The sequence below is a fragment of the Salminus brasiliensis genome, chromosome 19 (assembly GCF_030463535.1).
Source record: "Salminus brasiliensis chromosome 19, fSalBra1.hap2, whole genome shotgun sequence".
Classification (NCBI taxonomy): domain Eukaryota; kingdom Metazoa; phylum Chordata; class Actinopteri; order Characiformes; family Bryconidae; genus Salminus; species Salminus brasiliensis.
Window position 1 is genome coordinate 7,894,477 of NC_132896.1, and position 19,888 is coordinate 7,914,364.

The 19,888-nt window shown below is 41.9% G+C and overlaps 1 protein-coding gene across 1 annotated transcript in view; it reads right to left on the bottom strand.

The window, feature by feature from the left end:
* Positions 1–21: 21 nt before the first annotated feature.
* LOC140541330 (transcription initiation factor TFIID subunit 4) overlaps positions 22–19,888 on the bottom strand; it is a 47,579-nt gene continuing 27,712 nt past the window's right edge. Inside the window, exon 15 of the mRNA XM_072663913.1 lies at positions 22–2,602. Within this exon, the coding sequence (XP_072520014.1) occupies positions 2,435–2,602 (168 nt within the window). The 3' untranslated portion in view covers positions 22–2,434. The remainder of the gene's footprint in view (positions 2,603–19,888) is intronic.

The following is a 19,888-nucleotide window of genomic DNA, read 5'->3' on the forward strand; positions in this document are numbered from 1 at the left end:
AACTGAAACAGGGGGCACTTATTTACTAGAACTTCTGAAGAACTTGAGTGAGGTTTGCAGAAACGCTGTAGTAAGGAACTTTATTCTTTTACAAAATAGTACAAATTTCAGAGAGATGAACACTTCTTTTCAAACCAGCCAAACATTTAAAAACTGTTAAATTTACCAAAAATATAGAGTTTATAATAATAGATAATATGGTCTTTGTAGACAATACAACATAAAAATAATCAAAGACCTGACCACTGGATCAGCAACACTTGGTTTGTCTGAGCTCTTTCGTGTGCAGGTACGTATAAACCAGTCTCGTAGCACAGAGAGGATGAAGGTGGATTTTGGCTGTGATGATCTAGAGGGATTATGTCTGCACACACTTACAAATAAAGGTGCTACAAAGGGTTCTCTGAGCGATGCCACAGAAGGACCTTTTTTGCTTCCAAAATAATTCCTTTTTTTAAAAGAGATCAGCCATAACATTAGCACCAGTATAGCAGCTGAATTGGAAAACATTGAGTATCTTCATCTACAGTGGCTTCATCGGTCATGGGGCGGATATATTAGCAAGAGAACAGGCAGTTCTGGAAGGTCAAAAGCTGTTAAAAGCTGTTAAAAGCAGGAGAAATCGGAGAAAGAATCAGAGCCATTTTGACAAGAAACAAATTGTGACGACTAGATCAGAACATTTCCAAAACATCAGGCAGGTCATACAGGGTTTTTCCTGGTATGCAGTGATCAGTACCGACCAAAAGTGGTCCAATCGGACAACTGGTGAATAGGCCACTGTGCCACAGGCCCCAAGGCTCACAGATGTAATCAATGGCGGACCCACCTCACAACTTGCAGGACGTAAAGGATGTGCTGCTAATGGCTTGGTGCCAGATACCACAGGACAGTTTCAGAGGTCTTATGGAGTCCATACCTCTAATGGTCTGATCGGTCATGGCGGCACAAGGGGTCCTACTCTATATTTTAGGCAGGTGGTGCTAATATTTTGACTGAAGAATAGGTTAGCAATTTAGGTGCTTCACACTCAGAGCTACTTTACAAAAATGGTTCTTAATGCAAGCAAACGGGGTTCCTTCTATGGCATTTCTCAGAAACCCTTTATTTCCTCAAAAAGCATCTTTATTTATTTTTTAATGTTCTGCCCATTGTTGCTTATCATTTTTTATTTTACAGTAAAAGAGAAGTCTGATTCAAACTCCCTTAAACCCTTCACGATCACTGGGGTCATGTCCTGCTGGGGCTGACTGGAAAAACACTCCAGTTTCCGCTTTGATTTGATTTGGAAATTAGTGAAACAGTTCAATTTGTTCTGAAAGGCCTATCTTACGGACATCTGAACAATTCTGGACTTTTTGAATTCCAGTGCGAACCTTCAATCTTAAAATCTAAAATCATAAGTCTGCTATGCCATGATCATCTGGTTTAATTGATGAAAAAACTGCTCTAAACAGTCAATCGAACAGCCTGATGACTTTACACGCCGTCCCAATGGGTGAAATCTCAGCAGCCACGTTATTAAAGATGGCGCCGTGCTTTTTTTCTTCCGCCGTAACTCTTCATAGCTAACATACGAACATACTCCACATCAGGAGTGCGAGGGGGGAAAAATAAAAATACTGTCACTGAATTACAAATCTGCACCCCATAGGATGAAGAACAGCAACACTGAGTGTCTTCATTTTGCATAATCTTACTGAAACGAGATCAGTCCAAACCATCATTTGGAGGTATGAAAGTCATAAGTTATTAAAATATTTAAGAATCTGTTAGACTGCTAAAAAAAATAAAACAAAAAAACTAAACAAAAACCCAAAAACACAAAGAAAAAAAAGAAGCAAAAGCTCTTACATTCACACTTCCAGTGTCCATATTGCAAATGAGGCATTTAAGTTAAAACACAGCTTCAAGTCCAATCATACGTTACACCAACAAATCAGAACGTCATCCTTGAACATAAAATCAAATCAGATTCAAATGGAACACATTAAAAACTCTCCTACTGTGTTGGCTCCTGTACCGAATACCCAAACTGCAATTAAAACAACAAAACAAAAAACAAACAGAAACGCTGCTATTACCCACACCCACACCCCCTCTCCTCCTTCATGGCTTTCTATCACTCGCTTCCTGAATATGCGTGTTTGGAGCATTAATTTCTAATACATTCCTCTGAAAGCAAAGACAGGATCTCAGTGATTGTGTCCCAGCTCTGCCTGAAGGCACAAAGAAAAATGCAGGAGGCGACGCAGGGGAATCAGGCCCAGATGAAACGGACCTGGTCGAACAAACCATAGAGGGGTGCTTGAGGGTTCCGACAGGGCACTGGCCAGACCCTACAGAGAGGAAGAGGAGAGATGGTGGGGGGTGTGGTGGGGGGGGTGTGTTTGTAACTCTGGCCTGGATGAAGCTGACCTGTGCTGGGCCAGTCCTATTTGAGCAGAGCCTTGTAGAGCAGCAGCGAGCGGGCCGTGGAGCGCTCCTGCTCCAGGCAGAAGATCAAGTCCCTGAGGTTAACCCGCGTGATCCGCTGCCGGACCTGCCGAGAGGAGGAGGAGGACGAGGAAGAGGCCGCTGAGCTCAAAGAGCCTCCTGACACCTGAAAGAGAGAGTCAGAATAATATGAGTGAGGCATGAGGGAATCAAGCCTCGAGGAATGAGTGAATGGAGTGAAATAAGGAGAGTTTCATCTTGTTTGGAGGAATTAAACAGGCTGCCTTCAAAGAACATGACAACAGAAAAAAAAACAAGCAAAAATATCTTCCAACTACTGTAGTTTTGTCTAAAATTATTTTAAAATTTCTTTTAAACTTTTAATATTCCTTAAATTGTGGTGAACCCCGTTCTTCTTTTATTTGAAATTTTGAAAATGGTAGTTTCGTCCCAGTCTCTATTTCATGGACGTCAACAATGTAGCCATTTTTGCTACAACTGACGTCCACTTCAGCCTTTTAATGGAAATACCAGATTCCTCTAGACAACGCTGTTCAAGTGCAACACACAGTCAACAACTTCCAGGTTTTACAAATCGAATTGATCAAAGTTTGCCTCATAGTCTGTTTTTTCATTTCCCATTAGCTCGTTTTTTTGGTGTTGGATTCATACATGAAAACCAAAACATTCTGATTTTGAATTCCTAAGAAAAACAAATGATGCAGTGATTATCACTTTGTGATATTTTTGTGATATTTTCTATATTTAAGATGTTAAAAATGATTCTACACAGTGCTAGCTATAAACTACTGTTTTTTAAAGAAAGGTTTCAGTGAAAGCCACTCTGCCCTCTAACATTAACCACTAAAATCACAAACCCTATTTCATGATTGATTGGTTAAAAGCCCAGTTATTTGAGCATGGGTGCTCTGATGGGATGCACCAGAATGCTTCACTGATTTTCATAAAAAGAGCCCCTGAAAGATTGGTGAGCTGTTATTAAAACATTTAATACACCATAATAAATGACATTTATATGACTTTATCAAACATCAAACCATTGGTTCGAAACGCTTCAATACTGTAGGGTTGTCTCTGCTCCATTACAACTGATCCAAATAAGCAGCTTATTAAGGGTCCTTTCTTGAACGGAGTGTGTAAAGGCACGGAAAACAGGGTTTACAAATCTGCAGTGTCGGGAACCACTGGTCAAGAGGTAAAAAAGTTTAGTTTCTAGTTTCAGGGTTTATAAAACGATAAGTCTTTACATTTCTAATACCAGAATCTAATTATCTTAATTTTGTGGAATCTCTACATTAAGGCAAAGCTGCTGCACTGCATATCAATTCCACTCTGCTAGCGACTAAATGTCAGATCAGGTGAGCAGCAGCAGTAGCCTGCTCCGTGACCAGATTCCTTCTCAGCCCTCTGCTGAGACTCCTTTCAAACCGTGAGGTTTCTGATCCAAAACCCTCCAGAGACAAAACAACATTTAGCAGGCCTAGAGATAATGATTTTAGCCTGACCGCCTGAAAGCCCGTTGAGGCCTGTGTGTGTGTGCGCACGGCCACACCTGGAAATGAAAGGCTGTGTCTGCTCTGCCTCGGGCTACAGAGCCACACCTCTGCCCACAGCTTCTGCCTCATACCACTCCCTGAGAGCTCCATGAGCTAGTTATGCGGTTCCCAACAAGGTTACCGCAGTACCTCTGTCCTGAACATTTTATGGTTTTCCTTGTTCAGGATGGGCTGCAATGAAGTCTGACAGCAGAAGAAGTGGCCAACCAACCAGCTCTAACCAACCGTTCCACCATGGAATGGATTTGAAATGCAAGACAATGCAGCAGCTTTGCTTTAGTGACGCAAGAACCACAAAGTGCAGAAATGGCATCGGAGTGATTCTGTAAACCAGCAATGCAGAAGCTGGTGACACTAAAAACAATTCTCTACAAGCTGATTGAGGTGTTGGATGAGGTGTGTTAGAGCAAGGAAAAACACCAGGGCTACTCTGGGACCAATGACTGGAAAAAACTGCAGCAGAAGAGTAATACCCATTTTCCTCCAAGCAAAACCTTCAGAAAGGGGGAATTGCTGTGCAGGAAAATCCATGAAAACGTGAAGCCCACATGACACCATAACAAATGAGATCAGTTTACAACCTTATACTGAAACCATGAGATGATGCTTAAGCAGACAGGCAGTCCAGATTGTGTTTAACGTAACGTTCAATAACAGTGTTGGCACCTGGTAGCTGATCAAAACTGGCATTGTATGCTCTTCTCCAAGCGTGTTCAGCTGCACTGCATTTGTGCCAGTCAAAAAGATATGATGGCTAAACTCACGTTAGATTCCTGCTAGCCTTCACCCTTGTGCAGCTGGCAGCAGCATGTGATGGGCGAATCCTAGCTAGTGGGTGGGAATGGGAATTGACTAAAAGGTGGAGAAATGTGCACTGTTCTACTGTGCAGCAATACCTGAACAATATCTTCACCACAAAACTCAGCGCCAGTAGTTTTCAGATTAACATCTTAAACTCATGGTTTTTTGGAAACAAGTGTCCTAATGAACTTCGGTCTTAGTCTTGCACGAAAAGTATGGTTGTCCTGATTCACATAAACTTTCCCCCCAATAGAATCAGAGTCACCTAAAGCTGAGTGTCAGGCGATACCGATCCAATCCGATCTTTGTGTTTGTATAAATAATCCAGCTTAGTTTAGATAAGATCTGCTAATTTATATTGAAGTAAAATCCCTGTATTTTGCCAGTTTCTATAAATGAGACATTCCCCAGCTTCTCTACAACACTTCAGTCAAATCACTGTATGTGTGTAGCAGAACAAACTCTGACTTGATCAGTTGTTGTTTGTCTCCTACTGATGTAAAATAACTGTACAGTAGGTGAATGTGCTGTGATTGGGTTTCTATAGCATGTGTGTGTTAGCATTAGCCTCCACTCTGTTCCATTAGGATTAGATCACAACAACCCTAACGAAAAGCAAACCTTTTTACTTGCTTAGCTAGTCACGTTAACGGAAAACCTGACCAAGGGAACCCAAACTCGTTTTCATAATCAATATCATGACTAATTAACTTTGTTGACCTATGGTGTAGACGTCCTTTAGGGGACTGTTCATGCGTCACTTTTGTTGCGCTGCGCAGGTAAGAATGGGCAAGCGACAATACAACTGTATCATGTTTGTACAGCCATCTGTGGCATGACATCAGACTAGAACTATGAGGCTTAGGGCCACAGCAGTAGGTCAGTCCATAGATGGAGAAAGAAACAGATCGAGGTTGAGAGGGAGAGAAAGAGTGAGAATGAGGAGTGAGAAAAGAAGAACGAAAACAGTGCCAGACTGCCTCTGGGCACACAACACACACCACACCCTACAGGAACACCCTGCAGCAAAGAGGGTTCCCAACACTCCCTAACCTCTCATGATCGCTATGCTGACACAATTCATGTTCTCTGATGTGTTTATTCAGACAAGTTAGTACGTGGTCTTGGGAGCGCACCTACGTTGGAAAACATTATGGTACAACTTCGACAACTAGCGAGAGTCCTTTTTATGGGAAGATCCTGAGATTATGTGGGAACACTGACTGTGGCTTTTACAGACAACACACACACACTCTCACACCTAGATGTTTTTATTTGAGTCTTGTGATGCTGCACTATGGCCAGAGTTGTAGGTTTGCCACTGTTATGACATATTTCATGCATCACCTGATCACAATTATTTGAGTTAGCTTGTGTGCACGCATTACAGCAAACAGCACCTGAATTAGGGGTCTTCAATTGGGTTGAGGAAAAGACATGGGTCTAATAGCCTGTTTAGTGCAAAATATTATACATACTTAAATACAATAATATCCATGTATTAATGAATTAAAATTGCCAATTAAATCAGCTAAAATGTCAGGACAGGTCTACAGCTTCACAGAGATTCTTAAAGACATGCTAAAGTACAAGTATATCAGATACCAGTCAAATGAAGTGAACAGATGGGGTCTATTTAATGCCATAAAGCACAACAGAAAACAGGAAGTTAAAGCAGGTGGTTAAAAAGCGAAAGTGAAAACTGTACTGCCAGTACACCTATGTGATATCCTTCATATGCTTCCTTGTGAAAAATGTAAACAGTATCATGGCTGTAGACTCAACCATATGTAAATCATATGTCAAGAGGTGGGATATATTAGGATGCAAGTAAACAGTCAGTTATTAAAGGTGGTGCGTTAAAGGCAGGAGAAATGGGCAAGCATAAGAATCTGAGCCACTTTGACAAGAACTAAATTGTGATGGCTAGATGAGTCAGAGGGCCTGAGCATCTCTAAAACATCAGGGAGGTCTCGCATCTACCAAAAGTGCTCCAAGAAAGCACAACGCCTGAACTGGTGACATGGTCATGGGCACCCAAGGCTCATTGATGCAATTCATCGAGAGCCCGCCTCACAAATTACAGGACAGAACCCACAGAGGACCTTTAGAGGTCTCGTGGAGTTCATGCCTTGAATGGTCAGATCTGTTGTGGTGGCACACACCACAACACAAGGGGCGCTACTCAATATTAGTCAAGACCGGTGTAGCTTGAGCTCTGCATCATGACATTAACGCATGAGAAAGACATTCTCCAAATTGAACATCTAATCAAATTTGAAAACATGTCATTACTCTGAATGTTTGCTGTTGGGACTAATGAATATATGGAAAGTAAAGACTTAATGAGAAGCGTCTCTATTCAATAAAGATGTCCCAATTAGCTCCTCCAATACTGTTCAATTCTGTACTGAGTTTGCTCTTAATTACTGAGCTGTGTGTCAAAGCCCTCATTACAATATAATTATCATTACAGAAATCTGACATCCAAGCTGAGCTGAACGCTGGTATTTAGTTTAGCACCAGAATTCCTTTCACTAGGACACAAACACTGAAATACTGGAAGATGGTGTTTCATAGTTAACATGTGTGGGTGAACGTGCCGGGGGCGTTTTGCCACTATCCTAGTGCTGCTCCTGAGAAGGGGCTTGTTAAGCTTGCATAAATGTGTAAAGATATGGATGAATACATTACCGATGTGAGCATTTCTATGCCTAAGGCAGTAACTGAAAACTGTGCCCCCCCCACCTTCCGCTCTCTTATTTTAACACATTAACTACAGAGCTCAACATGTAGTACAGCTAACTATCTTTGGACTGTGAACGTATGCTGAAAGAATTTGCACTTTTTCTTTCCTCTGTAGTGGGTGGGAATTTACACAACAAGAACAAAATTGGTTCAGATGGATGTTTCATTCCAAACGACTCCAATGAATCAAACAGAATCGAGCATGAATGCTAAAAGCATGCCCCTTTCATGTTCCACACAGGTTCGGAAATAAACTTCAAAAGATCTTTGGCCGTTTATGCGGATCAGTCAATGACAAACTGCGTGGAGCACAGCCCAGTCCCAAAGTCACTCAGAGCGAGCCTCAACGGCAGGGCTAAAGAAGCCTTAGTACCTTATTATTGCAAATGACTGGGAGACCTGCCCTGGAAAGGTTAGGGAGAGCCCGCGGGTGGTGTTTGTGTGTGTGTGCGTGGGCATTCTGCGGCGTTTGGGGAAATGACTCGCCTTTCGCCTGCACGAACACAGCTCCGTCTCTGCAGAAGTGCAGCCCTGGGCCATGCAGCCCTGCACAGCTCTACTTTAACCCTTTACTGCCCTGTACTTGCGGCTACGCGCCGTCCACAAACGTTGATCTGAGACCAGACCGACTCGCCCACCGCCTGAACGTGGCCACCAGCACAAAACAGACCTTTAATCACGCCTGAAACGCTGATCCAAACCCAGATATTGCCTGAGAACCTTCTGCTCAAGTCCAGTTTAGACTGTAGCCCAGACTGTGGTCTGACAAAATTCAGCCCATACCAGGAATGCGCTCATCAAGAATTTTTATGCCCACATCCGATTTATAGCCAAACTGGCCGATGGCCGAATTTTATTAGTCTTTTTTTTAAGCCAAAAGTTTGGGCACTCTGCATGGTCAGTACTTAGCAACACCCCCTTTGGCAAGAATCACAGATTGTAAACACTTTTTGTAACAGCTAAGAGGGGGGTTGTTCTCACATTCTTCCTGCAAAAGGCTTCAGATAGCATGAGGTTTGCTTCCAGAGCATGCTGGTATTTCAAAGTAATCCATTCTTCCCTCTACTACTGAAGTGTTTCCTGAGTCACTGGCTGCAACAATCATGATCTGTCCAACTCTTACGCAGGTGGATGGATCGATGTCCTTTTATTTTAGTAATACACTGACTATCTGTTCCGATACAGATACTTTGCAGATCCTTCCATCTTGTCAGATGTTTGCTATGATTTGTTCATCATACCTGTAAATTACTCTAATCATGAGTTATGAAGCCTAGAATACTGGAGGTGCGGGAATTGGGTTCAGTGAATGAATGGGTCCCATGGATCGGCCTAATGATCTGATACCCAATCCAGCCAATTTGGTTAGTATCAGGACAGATATCAGGTGCAAATATCGTATTGGTGCATCCCCAATTCTTGCTGTTCGACTCTAAAATCGTACAAAACAATAACACACTAATCCTGATTAGATAATCCTGATAAATATTGATGAGAATGCCTCGTTTTGAACGTTATGCCTTTTGGAGATCATCTTCTACATACCTAACTATTAACAGTAACAAACATTGACCAGGGGTGTCAGCCTTTCGCAGGTCACTGCAATGTTGCCTTTAAAGTTTAGAAATCTCTCGTCTGAGTGCAGAAACTGCAACTCTGATCTCGAATCAAAATGAAAAAGACTAATTTTTACCCACATTCCCTTTCCTAAGAGAAAGCAGCAGCGGAAGCTGATGAAACAATTATGGTGTTAGAAGATCCGGACGTGGTCACACTCACCAGGCACAATCCTGGTTTGCGGTTTGGTTCGCAGCACTAACCAATGGATTCCAATCTGTAAACTAGTTGACACAAGGACTAATTAAAATGTCTTGCTTAAGGCTGAGGGATTTTATAATTAGCGCAGTATTGACAAAGCTGCAGTTCCGTGGCCTGCAGTGAGAGCCGAGAGGCTGTGGTGTAGAATCAGGGATGAAAGCCAGGCCTCCAGCTCAGTCCAAACACAGGAGATGGAGCCTAGATGCGCACATTTGGACGCTGGTTAGAAAACAGGGAAATGAGGGGAGGAAAGAAGAAAACTACTGTAATAACTGAAATAACCACAGTACAGAATGCTACTCTAACACAATACACTGTAAAACGTATAGTTTATAGTTTAATATATAGTATATTAAAAAACATATATATTAATATATGTTTTAGTATAGTATTGTTGATAACTGTATTGAGCATCTGTGGAAATCAGGATGAAAAGCTCCTTATCTGGGAGTCTAGCATTAGCACATCCACACATTGGCTGGGGACATCCAGGAGAAATACAGTTCTTAAAACTAGCTCAAAACATACACACTAGACAAAAGTACTGGGACATCTGCTCATAAAAAACCTACTACTTTCACCATTTTAAAAAAAAAAGTGCTCTTCTGGAGTTTCTGGAGTAAAAGCAATGGTTCTACAAAGAAGCACGACAACTCTTAGTATTTGGCTGCATAGGAATTAGGACTAATTGGCTACTTTTGTTGGAGTAACTGTCTCTATTGTCAAGGGAAGGCTTTCTACTACATGTTGCAGTATTTGTATTTTACATATTAGATGTTCTCCACCTGGCCTCATCCCAAAAGTATTGGATGGAGCGCCATCATTTCAGAGAACACTGCTCCACAGCTCAATGCTGGGGAGCTTTCTACCCCTGTAGACCACATGTGGCATTAGGCATGGTGCCAATGGGTTAAATCTAATCTGATGCTCTTTAATAATTCTTCAAATTATGCATTAACTGAGACAGTTAAATTACCATGCTCAAGTCAATGCATCATTAAAGTATTTTTCCACCACTAAAACTGGTCCACCAACAGCCTTTGGTCAGATTTTGGTCAGTTAAAGGGACAAAAATGCCTACAGTACTATTTGGGGGAGGTGCAGACAAACCAAAACGCTGCAATGGAGTCATGATGTGTTCATTTCTCATCGCTAATCGCTTACATTTTCTCATGCAAACTGAACAGTGCTAATGCGCCATTGGACCCCAGGCCATCGCTACTGCAGGACTGGTTACGGCCGACCGTTCACCAAAGCCAGAGGTTAGAGAAGGTAAAAGTGAGAGGATGCAGCACGCAGGGTGATTCATCCAGCCTCGGCTGTGGGAGTAGAGCATCTCCTCCAGATTTCCAGCTTTAAAAAAGTATGATTAAGCATAAAGAAACCAAGTCATCAAACACTTGCGAAAACGTACAGCGTGTTTACGGCGGAGCTATCGCTGCCTCCACACCGACTTGAAAGCAGGATCTTTGCCTGCTCTTAAGAAACATCTGATTGCAGCTATTCTGTTTGAGTTCGTAAATAGGCAAACGCTTTTAGAAGAACCAACCTCTCTCTCTTTTCCACTCTTTCCCAGCACAAAGAGCCAGGCTGCTAGAGGCAGGGCCTAGAGGGGAACACACTCCGGCTCCATCTGCCTGCAACACAAACAGCTCTGCTGCACCGTCTTCACACTGAAATAGACTGTGTGTGTGTGTGTGTGTGTGTGTCTGAGTGGCGTACACGGCTACAGGCTACACACTCAGCTTCAGGGCCACATTGTACAAACAGAAGAAGAAATACAAAGATGGTGGATTGCAGAAAGAATCCACTCAGACATTTGTGTTTTAGCGTTGAAGAGTAAATTCTCCAAAAGGATCTGGATAAGGCCCTTTTTTAACAAAAATAAATAAATAACCAACCAGCAAGTACACTATATGTCCACGTTTGTGGACACTCCTAATGAATGCATTCAGCTACGAGAGCATGCACACAGGCAGCTTTTCTAGTCTTTTCTAGTCTATTTCCAATAGATTAGGACTCTCTGGAGCAGATAAACATGACCCTATTGGCCCCATGCCTAATGCCAGATGTGGGCTAGAAGGGTATAAATAGCTCATTTGAATGTTTATTAGTCTTTACTATAAACATTGGATCCATGTCTGTACTGGCAGACATTTAAGACTTCAATACCGATAATCAATATTCCATATTTCAATATCGTATTAGTAGTCATTTATAATTTCAATATAACCATAAGCAGACATAATTCCAATACTGGTGCAGGTTAATATTCAACACTTCAATATTGTATCAGCAGATACTCAAGATTTCCTCAAAATTGGCATAGGATGATACTCAACATTTCTATATCTATATATCAGTCAATACAAGATTTCAATATCACTGTAGGCCAATACTCAAGATTTCAATACTGGTGTAGGTTTATAGATTCCAATATTGGTATCGATCGAGACAGATTCCAAAACTGGAATCAGTAAAGAAAAAGTGGGATTTTTTTTTTTTTAACAAAGAAACTATTCAAACCCTGAGTAGAGATCAGTTCTAAATCTCAAAGAACAAGTCTGCACTATAAAAGCTGCACTGTGGGCAGGAACAATAGTCAAACAGCTTTCAGACGAGAGATAAGCTGGAATATAGTAAACTGCCCCCGGGGCTTAGTTGCACACACAAACACACACAGTAAGTGCCTGAGGGTGCATGGGGTAATATCAGATGGATTATTTACACAACTGCCCATAGATTTCAGATACTGGAGATACACTAGGCTCACCAGAAACACAAAGGAACAAAACCCACTCCTTGTGCATTTTCCATTTAGCCATCAACAAATAGACCTTAGAGCCTCAAGGCAGTAAGCGCTTAAACAATGGGATAAAAATGGAGACTTATCTAGCCTAGCATAGAGTCCATACTTCAGACCTGAAGCGATGCTATAGAAGAACCACCTTTGAAGGAACCTCTCAATTAGGGATGCAGGTGCTTTTGGGAGATACCTTCTTACAAAATATCAACATCTGACAGACATTTAGATTTGCCTGATATTTTAAACCGATATTCAATGATGTATTTATTGTACTCTGGGCAGTACTTCTGTATTGTACTGTATTGTATTGTAATTCTTTTACTGTGTAATCCTACAGAATACATGCTACCTGTCTGTAACGCTGTTTCAGGTAAATATCTACATTTCCTAATATCTACATTTCATTTATAGTTATGTATTGGACACATACTATAGACATTGGATTTTGGCCAAAAATTCCCATATCAGTGTATCCCAAATTTCTATTTATGGTTGTTTAAAGAGCACTTCACTTTTACCACTCATTAATTTATTCATTAAAGTTTTTTTCCCCCCTTTTTGTTCTTCAACGGCACACCGAGTAACCCAACGGCGTTCATCTTCATTTTTAAGAGTGCAGCATGGGACTAAAACCCAGACCCAACGAGTTGCTCCTCATGAACTAAACGTTAGTCACTCACACTTCAGACGGATGAGTACAACGAGCAGCGAGAACAAAAGTGAAGGGTGAAGAAGCGAGAAAGAGCAAGAAAGAGAGAGAGTTTGAGAGCGTGAGATTGTGAGGAAGAGAGTGACGTGGTAGAGTGTGACTTGGATTTAATATTTTATAATTGCCCAGGGGATATTTCACAGATCAATGCGAAACTGTACCCGAGCCTGTGCCAGAGAGAAAGCAAAAGAGCGAGCGAGAGAGAGAGAGAGAGAGAGAGAGAGAGAGAGAGAGAGAGAGAGAGAGAGAGAGAGAGAGAGAGCAAAAGAGGAGGGGTAAGAGAGAGAGATAGAAAGTAATAAAGATATAATGACAAAAAGAGCAAAGAGTAAAAGCAAAAACAGCACAAAATAAAGAATGGAAGTGCAAAAGAGAGAGAGAGCAAATGAAAAAGATCTGTTCTGGAGTTCTCCCGAAACCCTCGGTCTACTTAAACCAAGTGTGTGTGCAGCGCTGGGTGAAATACACCCCGCGCTGGCTGCGGCGCCTGCAGGCCACGCTGCCGGCACACATTACCTCTTTTAATGGGCTTCTATTTCAGCTGCAGAAGGGAAGCCAATAACCTCTCAACACTAATGGATTAGTCCACAAGTACACAAGGTCTGTAGCTAATATTACTGTGACTATAGGCCTTCTCAACGGATCAAAGGCTCGAGAAATAGGCCAAACAAACGTGATTAAACCTGCAGCTGATGAGGAGTGGATGATTGTATACAAGCTGTGGCAGTTTTGACTGACAGAAAAACATTTATATAAATAATAATATATATATATAGATTGTTTAAAAAGTGAGATCTGTCCATTTTCAGATTAAGAACCATGAGCACATCATTGTCCTTCTGTGGCCACGAATAGGATTTTTTAATTAGGCCAGATTAACAAGGGAGGTAATTAATTTCTCAGATGGGCATTTTCAAAGTGCCAAAGGCCCGACTTTGTTTCTGGAGCTGAACGTGTTTCCATTGATGTAGGCAATAAAATCAAGGTTCATCATTAGAGCAGGAGTACCTGTATATTTACATCCTTGAACACATTCAACAACTGAATGCAAGCAAAAGCCAAATCTTGGAGAAAGACAGAGCTGCTAAATATTAGCAAAATACCTGGAAACAAACCGTTAAGGTGACTAAAGAAGAAATGGTAGAGGTGGGAATGTATAATTGTTATTCGAATATTCACATTTTTAAAAATAAAGTGGGGTGGGAAAAAAGGGGACAAAAACGCAGCTTTGTTTGAGAACTTGTTTTTTGCTACTGGGCTCCCCCTAGAGGTGTGGAGTGTAATTCAGTTTCACACCACCGACATAAATAAAACTGTGTGGGCCCCACCCCTTGACAGCTGCCGTTTTGGCTAGGTGATTGGTGGTGGTATAGTTATTTCTGCAGGATTATAATTTTTTTTGCTCGTTTGTGTTTACATGCACCCCCCTCATGAATAATGTATCATAAATGGAAATAAAGTTTTATTTTATGTGCTGTGCAGTGACGGGCAAAACACAAAAAACAAGCAAAACAAACAGTGCTTTGAGAGCCCCTCATGGACAGCCGTATGCATGCCTTTGAGGACAAGCTTAAGTGAATTAGGCATATATACTGAGGTAGCCGAGTAATATTACAGTGTTTTACACAAATATGTCTCCGGTCACACGGCCCCACCAAAGTCCCATAGAGCAGTAGCAAAATTCCAGCCTGGAAGAGCAATGACCAAGATGCCATTCTCCCCATTTGGATTAGTGGAGCTTCGGCATGATTCTGAAGCTGCTATTATAAGGTAAGGGAACTTTGCTTATATTTTATAATATAACTTTGCTTATTACTTATGTTAAAAAGTTAACATATGAGGCGACCTAATGGGTGATTCTACTGTAAAGAGAAACTTACAGGGTTAGAATTTTCAATAGTGGTGGTGAATAGAACCAGAAGACTGAAAAGTTTAATGCTTCTAAAAGCGTAAGTACTGAAACTATTGTTGCATGATATGGTTATGAACACGTCCTAATATCAGAGAAGCTTTTGTGGTAGGAGGTTTTCAAATTGCTATATTTGTGTTGTAGATATCACAACCCAGGGTTTCCACCATCAATAGCGTAAAGAAATTTGAAAAGTTGATCTATAATGAATTGCTTCACTGCAAACCAACTTTGTTTATACCTTAATGATTTGCTTAAGATAGGAAAAAGGGATCTATATTAATAATAAAAACATGAAATTCCCCTTTAACATGCCATCAGTGACTTCACATGAGAGGACCTACATATTTATCCAGCCTTTAATGCTGCCAACCTTAACATTAGATGTTGAGATATCACTATTCTCCATGGTTCTACATTACACAGTCAAAAACTGCAAGGGAGGAGGAATCTGGAGGAATCTGGAGGAAGGCCTGACTAGCCTGGTACTCACTTCAGCTACTATTACAACATGAACTGACCACACTGTCAAACCAAAAGGTGGACCTGAATACGACACGCTGTGGTGAAACCCTGAACATATAATAATTAAACGACAGTGCTGCACGTAGGCAGTGTGACATGTCTCGGTTTAAGCGGAAGTCGCTGCGCAGATGTTTAGAGGAAAACATTCCATTCAGAGAGTAAGGCTAGCCTCCTCCTCACAACTCCACTAGCCTGGGGTCACACACAGGCAATCTCTGGCATTAAGTTATTCCACTCAGCCCATGCAAACTGATAACACACTCCTCACGATCCGTCTTATCGTGTCAAAACACATGCAGATAACTCACAGATTACACACACATACACACATACATGCACACACACAGAACGCAGTGTATCGTTACACTAACACAGGGAAGTGTCATTCAGCTGCAGGAGCAGTCAAACACAGTGGCTGTGAGTTTGATGTTAAGTACTTGCCCTACTGAACCTTTTAGCTAACAACAAGCCAACACTAACTACTACTACTTATGCTGGAGCCAACACCAGTAAGAGTGGTGTTTTTACAGTAATGACCATTAACACAGACAGGGTAAACATGCAAGACCCTCACATGTTGCCCCTTAGAGCGGCATTCATTTTAATTATTAGTGTTTACAGAGTAAATCAAATTCTTACTGCTGAAAACTATAGTACTATACTGTACAGTACTATATTTGATGTCAGATGTTTGCCTATTTAGTTTAGCACTGAAGCTACATCGCTAAAAGTACACTGTCCTTTTATATGAGCATGTCATTTAGGGTCAGAAACAGGAACACTATGATGATGGAATCAATCACATTGTCATTTCTGCAGCTTTACATTTTTTTTACAGTGTCAATTTCATGATGAACACACCACTAAAAACCTGACCAAAATGAGTCGCAATACAGTATTTTTACATTGAACTTTCAAGGTACATAATATTTTGTGTGATCGCACAAATTTCTCTTCACTGGACAAGTGATTAGATCTGACCAACAGTTCCAAAACTGGCTTTTTATTCGTCAACCTCTACAAACAAATGGTGAATTTCTCTGAAATTTCTCTGATCCAGGCAGATTTCAATTCATTCTACAGTTTAAAAGCATTTTGACTGACAGACATACATTAAACAAGTGGGAATATCAGCACTGGTTCAGAATTCCATAGGGATCAGTGCATTCCCAGGTTTGAGATTACGTAACGTGATGTGGTTTGAGAGAAGTGTGTGATGACTAACCAGCGAGGTGCAAGCTTAATGAAAGCTTGTACGTCATTTAATAACATTCTGGATTAACAAACAAGGCAGCCTGAAAAGGTTATGAAATACAATACCCATAAATGTTCTGAGAATCTGCATGTGCATCGGGTCTGCTGTTGTCTGTGCATCTTTTTTTTCCGTGTCATTGAGAACACCATTAGTATATTAGTACTAGAACCTGACATAGCCTCTCTGCATTGCAGTAGTTTGGACCTGATACCACTGAATTCCTAAATGGCTGAATTTTCCCCAAGCCCATGGGTTGAAAGATGTTCAACGATGTCTGAAGTGCTAACACTGTGAAACTAAGCAGCAGACTTTACTTTATTTAAGTCTTAAATCTCCCACAAAACAATTTGCAAGAACAGTGCAGGCCAGGCTGAGATCCCAGAACGACTCAGAGTGAACAAAAGCCCTCCAAAACCTGGACAACCTCAAAAAAAGCAACAAGTAGGGAGACTTGAGTGTGGCGTACAAACAAGACCGTGCAGAGTCGAGAATGCAGGGAAAAATCAGGTGAATATATGCACCGGCTTCTAAAACCACGACTGGTACTGTTTTAAACTCCAGCCCAGTGCAAAAGGGCCGGCTTTGGTGCAGCTCATTACTGGCTCCACATTTCAGTCTGCCTTTGGTATTCCATGCCTGTCCCTTCCCCCCACTCCCATCTCCCTCGCCTCGGGCTCATCTGGCAGAAGGGGAGGTTTTAATTGTGGCTATAGAACTCGGCGCGGTTTTTTGCCTGTGAGCGAGCCCTTGCTTCAGTGGGTGAGAGAGCTTGCTTTAGTGATATTGGGTGCAGTCCATCCCTCCAGGCTGCTTTTAATGGCTCCTCTCCCCCTCTCTTTCATAGCCGGCCTCAGATAGTTTTCCATGTGATGCCTTGTTAATTCTGCTGCAGGGAAGGGCAAGCGTATATCTCTCCCTCTCTCTCTCGCTCACTCTGTACCTCATTTCTTCGTTCTCTCTCTCGAAATCTCTCTCATTTTTTTTTTTTACCCTCCTTCCTTTGTACCAGCTTTTCTTGATCATCTGTGCTGACTAAATCAAAGTTAATGGCAAACTGCAGTACTTGCAGGATGCGTGTGCTTTAACAAAAAGTCTAAAATCACAATAAAACACAAAAGCCCAGTCAATGTATACCAGCGTCTATCACGCTATACTCATTAAAGATGAAAGGCTGAGAAGGATGCGTGTACCAGACGACGTATTCAGCAAATTCCTCCTCCCTTCTTTTTCCTGTCATTTCCCATCTTTCTCTTCCCAGTGTGCTTTTCGTACCCCCGGTTCTTCCCTACTGCGGCCCCTCTGGCCTCCGAAGTGGAAAGGACATGTTAATATGCGGCGGACAGCTCAACTCTGACCCCATGCGCGGTCCTCCCCGGGGCTCAGTCTGGTATGCAGGCCCACAGGCGTGCGGCAGCCTTTATTAAAGTCGGGCCTAGAACTCACCCCTGAGGAACGCCCCTCATCACCTGCTCTGTGACTGACTAATCCAGCCTCAGGCTCCACTGGAGGCCGTGCCTACAGCCCAAACGGTTCGTCAAGCCTAAGACAGCAGCTCCAGTCCTGACTGGCAATCAGATAGGAAACCGCCCAGAGGGCTTGGGGCCTAAACAAAGGGTGCCAAAAAACCTGTAAAAAATAGAAACACCCCTGAATGTACACCCAAGCGGCAGTGTGAGAGGATTTCGTCTCAGTGTCCAAGCTATTGTCCTCTATGTATCCTCACATTCGGCATTGCTATGACACCATAGGCAGCCCTAACAGAGCGCTAAAGGGGTTAGCTAGCATTGCAGGTTTTTTTTTTTTTGCTGTCAGGAGGCAGGGTCAGAATTAAAAGTGGAGCCTTCATAGCGTAGCTGACTAGCTGGCAGGCCGACTGAGCTTCGGGCCATGCTGGCCCTCGGGCGCATTACTGCGGAGATGAAATATCTGACTGGCCCCTTCAGAGCAGGCCCAGCTACAGGCCCTGAGGCCAGCACTGACCCCTTTAGAAAAGTCACATTCACTTTACTCCACAGGGAGGGAGGGGTGGGGGGTGGAGGGGGGAGACGGAGGGAGGGAGGGGGGACAGGACAGCCAAAGGCGCTACAGAGGCGGATGTGAAAGACTGAAATGTGGGGAGGCGAAAATGAGAAAGATCGGCTCGTTGCCTTCACTTCAGATACGTGTGCAATAAAAGCCTTTTCTTTTTTTTATGCTGGCTGTGACATTCTGAAAGACGGGGCGAAACAGACCATCTAAAAAAGATCAGCACTGTAGGTACAGTCTTCACCACGTCTGTTTCTCTCCCTTTTTTTCTAGCCCAAAATGCTGGAATCTTGTGAGCAGATGAAGATAAAGCACAGTGAAAGAGGTCAGCAGTGCAATCAGGGAGCAGAAGTAATGCTTTTATTTGGTTATTTATGCTCTTTATACTGGGGACATTTAGAGCCACACACAGCAGCAGATCGCATCACAGCAACCAATGCAAAGATCTAACCCATGTGGCAGGTCATTCAACTGCAGCCACTCCTTTCCATGGTGATATTATTTATGCATGAAACATTAGGAAGCACATATCTAGCAGCAAACAGCAGCAGACGTCGACTTAACCAGTCAGTGGAATATTATAGCCCACCCAACAGTCAAGCGAGGAAGTGTGTTTAATGTCATTTTCAGTGAAGGAATATTTACTTTAAAGACCTTTTGCTGTGGAACTCTATAAAGTGACAAATGCACAGACACAAGTTGCATATTGTGCATATTGTCTTCACCAGCTCTCTATGTAGTTGTCTGTAAATTTTGTGTATACTTAAGTATTAAGCCCATTTCATACCTGAGGTGAAACGCAGTACACTGGAACAAAGCATGGTTTGATTTTCTAAGCTAGCTGGCTTTTTCATTCAGGAGTTCAGCTGGCTAACAGCTTATTGTTGTGGAGTATAGATTAATCACCTGTATCTGAATATGTCGGAGCCAAAATAATTAGATATATGTTTTTCAGCCTAAAACATATTGTATCTGGACAGAAAAGAAATCCTTAAATCCTTACCCTCCTAGTATCATATAGAATGATGTAAACATAAACATGCAAATGTAAAAATGACTAAAAGGGCCTGCTTGAGGAAACACAAGTATATGATAAAGTAGGGGCGGGCAATATGGTCTAAATATAATAGTGATTCTTTAAGGAAATGTTCACAAACTGTCATTATTAATTATTTTCTTCCTCTTATTATTATTATCATATTTGATGATGGAATGGACACCAATTACGGTACATTAAAAATACAATTTTACATTTCACACAGCAATTATAGCCAGGACT